At 33.4% G+C, this 10454-nt stretch overlaps 1 protein-coding gene across 1 annotated transcript; it reads right to left on the bottom strand.

The window, feature by feature from the left end:
• Nucleotides 1–330: 330 nt before the first annotated feature.
• Nucleotides 331–7899, bottom strand: LOC145070720 (protein EXPORTIN 1A-like). Its single transcript, XM_079017674.1, has 26 exons — nucleotides 7569–7899; nucleotides 6797–6913; nucleotides 6625–6717; nucleotides 6472–6543; nucleotides 6283–6390; nucleotides 6116–6198; nucleotides 5882–6020; nucleotides 5733–5801; nucleotides 5568–5645; nucleotides 5411–5473; nucleotides 5265–5309; nucleotides 5077–5184; nucleotides 4883–4981; nucleotides 4300–4772; nucleotides 4057–4231; nucleotides 3849–3947; nucleotides 3362–3442; nucleotides 3111–3286; nucleotides 2729–2992; nucleotides 2589–2655; nucleotides 2395–2505; nucleotides 2201–2308; nucleotides 1904–2041; nucleotides 1683–1820; nucleotides 1000–1107; nucleotides 331–896 (listed from the first exon to the last, which is right to left on the bottom strand). Exons 1-26 carry the CDS (start codon nucleotides 7665–7667, stop codon nucleotides 771–773), a joined length of 3237 nt encoding a protein of 1078 aa, XP_078873800.1. The 5' UTR covers nucleotides 7668–7899; the 3' UTR covers nucleotides 331–770.
• Nucleotides 7900–10454: the final 2555 nt, after the last annotated feature.

Raw genomic sequence — 10454 nt, 5'->3', positions numbered from 1 at the left:
AAACTATTGTTTAGAATCCGACATGTACAGAAACAAAGTATAAAATATAAATAGTTGTTTGGCTAATTACACCAAACACTGGCATTGAAGTCCAAATTTCAGGAAACCACACATAGAATCCCACAAACCTAACCCCTTGTTTAAGTTCCTCCAAGTGCAAAAGAGCATGAGCCAAATAAATAAAATATTAGAAAAGAAGCATGCAAATGCATGAATGCACCTATTTATCTATTTAAATTCATGTTTATCCAAGAAACAAATAAAGATAAATAGTTTTCCTCTAAAAGATAAAGCAAAAAAGTCAAATCTAAATTAAAAAGATACTCAGCCTGAAGTCACACACAGCATAAACATAAAACATAAAAAAAGAATTTTGTTCAAAACTTGCTAGCAAGTAGCAACCACCGGTTGTATGTTAAACTACATATTACATGCACCCTATTTAGAAAGTAGAAACAACCAAAACACCCATATCCCACGCACTTGCTCTTTTCTTCCTTGTTTACTTACTTACAATTTCAAAACACCAATCAACAAAATAAAACATTCCTTCCTTCCTAGTTCCTACTACTTGCTACTCTACATATCATATCATATCATTAATCATCATTTGTTCCAATGTCCGTCTGGTCTGGTCTGGTCTTTCTTGGGTTGGGGGACCTTCATCATGATTCGCTGTGGCTCACAATAAAAGCAACCGCCTCTCTCTCTCTCTCTCCTCCGTTACTAAATAATAATCACAATCAGGAAGAAAAATATAAAATTTGATTTTATGAATCAAGCATCTCATCTTGTATTATTTCATTAGGTGCAATTAATCCTGGAATGCTAAGCATCCGCTGTCTTTCTCTTTCTTTCTGGGCTGCGGCTTCTTCTGCGTATAGATCCTTGTTATCCTGCCACCAATCACCATCAATAATCAATAATCAATAATCAATACTATTTTATTTATTTAACACACCATTTATAATTTTATAAACATGTTTTTAGTTTAGTTACCTGTGCTGAAAATTCTTTAGATTGCACAAGGAAGTCCCTTATGTGGTTCTTGAATGTAGATAGATCATTTTTTGACTCAAACAGCCCCTCGTTCACAAACCTTGTCACCTACAATCACCATCAAATCAAATCTCAATTACTGCTTACCATTCAGCCAAAAACAATCATTTAACCTAAATTTATTATTATTTAAAAGACTTCCATCATAACTCACAACTTATGTTTCCTTTCCTTTCTTTGTTGCATACTTACTTAGTTACACACTACTACTACTTTTCTTTCAGCTTCTGTCCTTGTCAGTTGGAAAAGCAAAACTCTATTAAGTCCAAACCAAAATCAACTATAATCTTCATCTCTTCAATTCAAATTTCTAAAAAAATTCCTCAATCTTAAACCCCCCCCTCTCCCCTATAAACAGACCCAAAACCTATAATCAAAAGAAGCCATAAAAAATCCAATAAAATCTTATGGGGGTTTCTTTTAATTTGGGTACTTAGTGGATTTGTTTTTAGATTATAAGATGAACAAGATTGACAATTTATTTTACGGGTTTAACTGAAGAAGAAGAAGATGTGAGCAAAATAAAATAGTGGAGTTGATGGAGCTTGCATTTGCAACAAAACTGAACTTGTAATTTACTATATACTCTTATTACTCAAAATAGAATAAAATAAATCCCATACCTCGGATGCTGGAATATTGGGGAAAGAGCCACATAGAAGCTTAATGGTATATTCCCGAACAAATATTCCATTATTAGGATAAGGATATGAAATTGTTGAGGCATCCCATAAAGGTTCAGTCAACGAACCAGATTCCACCTGCAATTTTATTGGATAGATGGATAAACAGACAGACAGAAAGTGTAAAAATATAAAATAGAAAACAAAGTCAAAGTACCTACCAGACAGAACAAGTGCTGAAGCACTAAAACATGCAACTTGAAACCAGGTTTATGGAATGTATCTGTCAACACCGCAAATATTTCTTGCACAATCACCACAAAGTATGATCGGAAGAATTGATTACAGAACTCCGACTCCTGCCACATCACAGAACACAGAATATTTCTTACACACACACACACACACACACACACACACACACACATATATATATATATATATATATATATATATATATATATATATATATATATATATATGTACAAGATTTATTATTATTAATCAAATCAACCAACCTGAAAGTTCTTGAGCATCTCCAGTAGCAAATTAAGCCCTGTTTCAGCTATGTTTCTTTCAGTGTGTCGGAAAGCCCACATCACCGAATCCATAACTAGCTTTAATTGCTGATACATACATACATCAAAAAAAAACACGTTAAATCACAACTATTTTTTTAAAAAAATAACAAGTCTCAGAAGCCAAACCAAACCTCAGGCGACAACAAGATTAAAGCTCTGAAACAATGTGTGGCAATGGCCCGAAGTAATGAAAAAAACTTGAGCCGGTGTTCAGGGTAGTCTTCAAAATTCTTGGTTATCATCTGTTACCACAAACAAATACAACTATTATAAACACTTGATAAAAAGAAAAGACGATATATGTTAAGGATTAAGAAAGGCTAACCTCTAGTGTGCACTGGAAAACAGCTTCAAATATACGTGGGACATCATCAATCATAGCACCCTTGTACCTACAATGGAATCAAGAAAGGTCAAACCACAGAAGTGCAAGAAAGTTAAACACAAAGCAAACAACATGCATACTTGTTAATAATTGTGGCAAAGAGAGACAAAACTTCTGATTCGCGGGCATCTGGTAAATTTCTAGCATAATCACCAAGAACCGGATCCATCATTGGTGGAACAAACTGCTTTCCTATTTGTGGTTGATCTTCAGCTTTATCAAGAAAAGTCTCAATGAGCTTCAGTGTTTCCCTCTTCACGGACCTTAGAAGTTTCACATAGGAGGTTCTAGAAGCAAAAGGCCCTCCTTCAGCAATGTTGGATGATATAAGCTCACTGTACATTCTGAGCAACACATGAAAATATCGGATTGGTAAACAGGTGTTTGATTTGACAATTTGTAAAAAAAAAAAAAAAAAAAAAAAAAAAAAGGATTGGATTGGATTGTGAAACATAAACATACTTGTAGACATTAAGCATGTCCAAAAAGATGAGTGTTATTTGAGAAAGAAAATGTGTCCCGAGTGCAGTGGCAGCACTTGTGTTTGTCTGTAGTATATTAAGCACAGTCCTAATCACATCTTGATCTTTTAAGAAATCCACACTGCCACGTGCATGTCCTATAATCTCCGTCCATTTCTGCATATAACAAACAACTCATCATATCATGACTCCATCCATAATCAAAAATAACTAAGACTGAGAGGTTCCTGCCTGATTCGGAAGATGCATCAGCCTTTGCAAATATTCCTCCCGCTTTGACACCTCCGATTCTGCTTGAATCATACAACCAACCTACAACATCAAATATTGCACCAAAAGTTTACTACAAAGACCTCCAATAATAATATTAAAACAGGTATGTTGATATCATGTTCATGTAATGAGGAACGCTTAATGGGGTTAAGCACTTAATCTGGACAGCTATACATGGTATGGTTGTTCCTTTTTGACAAGCCAAAAACTTACCTTGATCTATTAAGATACTATCCGTTTACCTCTTAGCCCTTCTTTTCCATTCCAACTCACACTGATATTGTGTCTTGGTTATTTAGCCTAATATGGGAATCCATTCAATCCAGAAAATACACCCCCTTATGTATAAAACACTTTATCCAGACAGACGTCATCACCCATTCATCTACTTTACCCATACATGACTTAATAAAAAAAAAAAAAAAACTAGCCCCTTAAGACTTACAGATTCATAAAATGTATGTATCTGATGTGGCTCAAGATCTGCAATGGTTGTTGGGAGGGTGGTAAGCAGTTCTGAGACAAATGGCTCACTCTCCCCAACCTTGAAAAACAAAAAGATTATATTAATAACAAAATAAAGTTACAACTTTTGCATCTACGAAGATGGAATAGTATAAAACGATTAAAATATCAAAAAGTGTATATACTACCTGTACTATGACAAACTTGCGCTTGCATTTCTGTACAATTTTCAAAAATGTATCGCAAGCCATATCCTGAACACCGGGGTGTGTTTCATGCATGAACTCAAACAACTTGTTCACAACAGTTTTCAAGAACTTCCAATGGGCCCTGAGGAATCTTGGATATTGTCCCACAACATACCTGACAGTGCACCAAAAATTAGATAGTTTAAATGCAATGCCTGTTAGGGAACTAAGTAGAAAACATACATGATGTTACTTGCAATAACAGCTTTGTTGTCTTTTCCTTTTGTGATTTCACAGAGATTTAGTAGATCACGAATAACCATCACAAGAAACCTATTCTCCTGATCTTCCATCATGGACCCGGATATGGATCCTATTGCCCAACATAATGTGTTCAAGTTGTTCCATGTCCAATCTTCGCCATTCAGTTGTTTGCTTAGTTTTTTCAGCATCTGCTTTTCAGTGTCATCGTGATCAAGATGTGACAAGTAGATAAGTGTTTCTCTCATTATCTTGTATTGAACAAGGACATCATTGTCTTTTAAGGTTTCTCGCACAATGTTCCCATTTTCATCTTCAACAATCAGAACCTCTTCGGGTTTCGCCATGCGGGATATCATAAGCAGTCTTAATTTTGACATGGGTGCAGCATAAAGTTGTCTTCTTTGCAATAGTTTTGTACCATGTCCATCAATCATACCAGGAAGCATTGACATCTAGGGCAGAACAATATAAGATTCATCAGAAAACAAATGCCAAAAGGAAAAAGAATCAAATAGTTAAGTACATGATTGTATGAGATAAGATGTGTGGAGACATAACCTACCTGCAGTCCCATCATGTTTGCATTTGCTGCAGGGTTATCAAGACTGTGATTTGCCTCAAAAAGCTCTAGCACCAAGGAATTCCAATAGTCCAAGCAAACCTGTTCAAACACATTGACAGAAAATATTATATAAACCAGAATGTATCTTTATCTTGTTTCATTTGTAAAGAGAAAGCAAAAACAATGTGTCATACCTTGAAAACTTCTGTATCATCAACATAAGAAATGCTCAAGAGATATTCAAGGCCCATTAAAAGTGCAGCAGTGTTCTCTTGTGTGGATTCCAGTACACGGATGTGAAACTACATGCCGAGTGCCAGATTAGATCTGATGTAATAAAATTATCAGAAGGAGAAACAATTGAGACAAAATAAATACTTACCTTGTAAAATGAAGTGAAAAACAATGCCAGATTCTGAATGAATGCCTGAAAAGAGGGAAAAGAAGAACAAAACTTATCAGTCACAATTTGTTCAAATCAATTAAGGTTAAACATAACATGGGTTTTTTGTTAAAACCTATAATCACCTGTTCATCGCTAGAGCCATTTAAATATGCATCTGGTATGTTTGTAGTAGTTGGAAGAACCGTCTACAAAAAACAAAACATACAATAGAAAGAATTCAGAAGAACATAAGCACAAAGATAAGAGCAAAACACAACATAAAAAGTTTTTCTCACATACCTGCAACTGGACCATGAATATGTTATACATTTTAACATACTGCAAGTTGTAGAAATCCCCAAAGTTCAAGGCTGCAACCTGTGCCAATAAATGAATGACAAAAATGAGTTAGTTGAATTCTTCATTAAAAAGAACATATATACCTCTCCATGTGCCTAGCATTACCTCTGTCAAGCATTGAAGGGTCAGATTACGATATGATGGCACAGGAAAAAACTTGAGGAGTGTCTCCAGCTGTAATATGCAGTAGAAAATGTTTGTGGAATTATAGTTTCCATGATGAATAAAATAATCCAGAAAGGAAAATAACATACCAGTGGTGATTCAAAGATATAGCCTAAAGGAATCCATGAAAGGAAAGCATGTAATGTAGCTAATGTAGCTCTGATTAGCTCTGTTCTTTGAGATGCTGATAGTACATATAAGCATAATTCATGTATGAGTTGAAACTCGCTGTTACCAATCACAACAAACAAGTAAATTTTAGTTGGATTAGATGTAACATCAATAGTCAAACTAAATAGAAAGAATATCAAGGTCACCATTACCTGTTGAGCGATTGCTTAAGCTCCTTGATTTTATGTTGAGTCATTTCACCCCTTGAGAAATCAAAGACCTCTTCACTTAAAAGCTGGAAAGCAAAGATTGACATTTAGACCACATATGAAAGCATAAAAGCAACAAGACACAAGTAAAAGGAATACATCAAACATACTTTCAGTATCGCCATGCAATTCTCACAAATTGTTTCACTGGTTTTTGCTGCTGTGACCAGGTCAGGAATGAAGCTTCGCCACCTGGCTGGCCACTCATGTTTCAAAATCTGCATATCCATTTGCAGGTCATTTCATTATTGTTTCTAATGGCAAAATTCAACTTAAAACTGAAGCAAACAACAGCTCACCTGAACTAGTATAATGTTCAGTTTGTTAACATACAATCTTTCTTGGCGGAAAGAACCCTCGCTACTCGAAAGCTGAAAAAAAAAATATTTACTTTTAAATTTTATGAATATAACATAAAGATAATCTAAAAAAATACCTAAAGAATTCCATACCTTTACAATAACATCAGAGATGTAGTTTTTCATTCCATCCCGTTGTTCAACAGGTAATACATTCCATCTATACTTGATAACACCCTCAAGAACCTGTAGACAAGAAACCAGTAATCTTGTAATAAAAACAAATGTTTGTGAGAAGCATATCCCAGAAGATTGAGATAGTCACCTGTAAAGAAAAGAATTTGGTGTTCATGCTCTGTGTATTGGATAAAATGTGAACAACTTGAAGCCACATATCTGGATTGTTTTGTAATTCCCTCAATATATGATCAGCAGCAGTCCTCTGTGTTATTAACATATATGCATAAAAAAACATAATCAGAAAGATATAAGCAAAGCAACAAGTCCACATAATCAAAAGCTTGTAATCAATGATCATTGTAAAAAATATATATAACTTGCTAGACAGCCAGTTGGCATGAGTCTATCAGTCGTTTCAGATGGTACTACTTGAGATGATACAAATATTAATATATGAACCCAGTAAATTGGGTCAAAATGTTTAAAAGGATGCAACCCTAATTCAGCATATGTTTGACATGCAAAAGCCGGTTAAACGTTAAACTTGTGCTGAATTGAGCCATTGATACTATTGCCACCACAACCAGGTCTCGAGTTTGTTCTTAACTCTTAAGCACTTCCTAATATATATATATATATATATATATATATATATATATATATATATATATATATATATATATATATATTTTCATGCAATACGTGAAATAGGTGCACTTTTCATCACTCTGGTAAAAGAAATAGTGTACAAACATGGTCAAAAAGTCCGTTTACGGCTTAGAGTTGAATGTACGATGGTCAAATAGACAGCGATTAACACTAAACCGTAAACTAATGAAAAACTGTTTCCGAGCATCACATTCCTCGTCTAGTTTTATAGAAGTAAGGGGAAAGGGGGATAAGGAATTGCGACAAACCTCTTCTTTAGATCCGGTGCCATAGAAGGCAGCAACAGTAGCATCAAGTAAAGCAACATCAATCGGGTGACTTAAATCCCTAAGCTTCTCCGCCGCCATCGCAGAGAAATTGTACAAGTGTAAAACCCTAGACGAAACCCTCGAGTGGAAATCTTTTTCAGAAAATCCCGTTGAAGGAAGCAGTGTACGGACGAAACCCTAGAGGATGCAAAAGAAGGAGGAAGGTATATACAGATTCTAGAAGGAAGATAAGTAAATATAATAAATAAGACAGCTTCAAAATGAAGCAGAACAAATGCTAGAGAGAGAGAGAGAGAGAGAGAGAGAGAGAGAGAGAGAGAGAGACTTTGAATTGAAAGGAGGCCTTCCCTCCTCTTTTGTATGCTGCGAGCTGCCAATGACGAGTGTGTGACTTTTTAGCCCAAACTTGTTTTTTTCTTTTTCCATTTTTATATTTATGCAATAGTTTTTTACTTTGTTAATTTATATAATAAAGTTTACTTTAGATAAAATATACAATTAGGTGTCACTTGTTAAATACTTATTTACTCGATAATAATATTTTTTCATTAGATAAATATTCATGCTTTTCTAATTAATTTAATAGTACTCTTTAAAAAGTTTTCTTTTTATAGTTGTTCGTTGAGGGAGATCTGATTGAGTCAGATATACAACTCAACGAGTAAAAGGTTGCTCATGACCAAATTAAATGACTTTTAAATGTGATATCAAACATTATGTATCTGACCGAGTTAGATGAATCCCCTTATTAGACCCGTAAAAAATATATCAAACAGTCATTTAGTTTTTATCAGGGTTGCAGAAATCAGGATTAATCATAGATTAATCAATTGGCGTTTTCCAACCAACTAGGATTAGGGGTGTTTGACGGAAATTAGGAATTAAACGGTCTTGGTGGGATTAATTAGTCAACAAAATTAAATAATAATAATAATAATAATAATAAGGGTTTAGGTCATTTTTTGTCACTTAACTTTTGCTTTTGTGTTCATTTGGTCACTTAACTATTTTTATGTTTTAAAAGGACATCAAACTTTTGACTTTGTGCTCATTTAGTCACTTAACTTATGGTTTGGTCACTTAACTTTTAAATTTGTGCTCATTTAGTCACCTAACTTTTAAAATTGTGCTCATTTAGTCACCTAACTTTTAAAATTGTGCTCATTTAGTCACTAAACTTTTGAAAAAAATTTAAAAGTTTAGTGACTAAATGAACACAATATTAAAAGTTAGGTGACTAAATGTGACAAAATCAAAAGTTAAGTGACTAAATGAGCACAAAGTCAAAAGTTTGGTGACCTTTTAAACTTAAAAAATGTTAAGTGACCAAATGAGCACAAAACCAAAAGTTAAGTGACCAAAAATGACCTAAACCCTAATAATAAAGTCAGAAAAATAAACTTTTTTATACCAAAATTTTCAAATTTTCAAATATTATACTAAAATGTTCATATTTTCGTATTTTCAAATTACAATTTTTTTTATTTTCTGGGTTTTAAGTACTTGTTTTTCTTAAAATATATTAATCTTAGATTAATTTTAATATTTTATTAATAATTTATGGTCTCCGGTTAATCCTTTAACCCCAGTTGACCGTCGAACGATTTTTACAACCTTGGTTTTTATCATTAGGCAATTGACACAATTAATACGATCATTATTCAACCATTTTCATACTAATAATGGTAGAATATCATATTATTTGGTTGTAAAATGACATAATATTGCCTATTTTGTGTAAAAATCATTTGTTTTATAATTTTATATAGAAAAAAAAAGCGAAATGTCATTGCACCAAATTACTATTACGTATGTTTTTAGTTGAAAGAAACCTATTTTCTTGCTAGTCATATTTGTCAAAGTCTTTAGGTGTCAACTAATTAGGGAAAATACCAGCAATAGTCAAAAGTGGGGTTTTTTTAAAAATATAGACACAAAAATAGACATTTTCGGATATAGACATGCATTCCACGGAGGTAGCTCTGCGGAATCTACTGTAGCTCAACGTAATGGATCTTGAATTTTTTTTTCACATCGATTATTCGGGGTTTATATTAATTCTCAAACTAATTATTTTCAAGTAAAGATTATAATAGTATGATAATCTTTTTTTTAAAATAATGTTGGGGGAATGAATCTAAACCCCGAATAATCGATGTGAAAAAAAAATAAAATAAAATAAAGATCCATTCCGTGGAGCTACCTCCGCGGAATGAGTTCCGAGGAATAAATCTTTAGTGTTTTTTTTTAATACATTGATTTATTTATGATTTTGCCATTCCGCGGAGCTCGACAGAACCACCTCCGCGTAATGCATGTTTATATCCGGAAAAGTCCATTCTTATGTCTATTTTTTGAAAATACCCCCATTTTTTTACTACTTTCGATACTTTTCCAACTAATTAATGCCCACAATTGCTTTCTGTTCCCATATTCCAAGTACCATGTACAACCTTGGAAAAGAATTTTAGCATATACCTCATGTCACAATCCACCATTGCCTTATAAATGGGGCGAATTTCATTTTCATACATGCATGTGCATTTTATTATTGTTTAAACTTTATACATCTATGAACTCGCTCAACATAATCTAACATGTTTGTATGTGATGTATATTCCACATGACCGAGAATTAGGCGTTGATAGATGGAATAATTTCTTGATGATTTTTCTCGTATGTTATGTTTACAAGTTATTAACTTTTGAATAGAATATAGTGAAATATCATAAAGTTGATTTGGCCAAAAATAACATCTATTGTAAGCTAGCTTTTATATAATCATTTAGTTTAGTTATTAGTTGTTAATAGGTGACAATTGGTGTTTTGTAGGTAATCATGGAAAAATTAAAGTGTTACGCCAAA

The sequence above is a fragment of the Lactuca serriola genome, chromosome 8 (genome assembly GCF_051521515.1).
Source record: "Lactuca serriola cultivar US96UC23 chromosome 8, Lser_US96UC23_V15, whole genome shotgun sequence".
NCBI lineage: Eukaryota > Viridiplantae > Streptophyta > Magnoliopsida > Asterales > Asteraceae > Lactuca > Lactuca serriola.
Note: the sequence above shows the minus strand (reverse complement) of the source record. Positions and strands in the feature narration are given on the sequence as shown.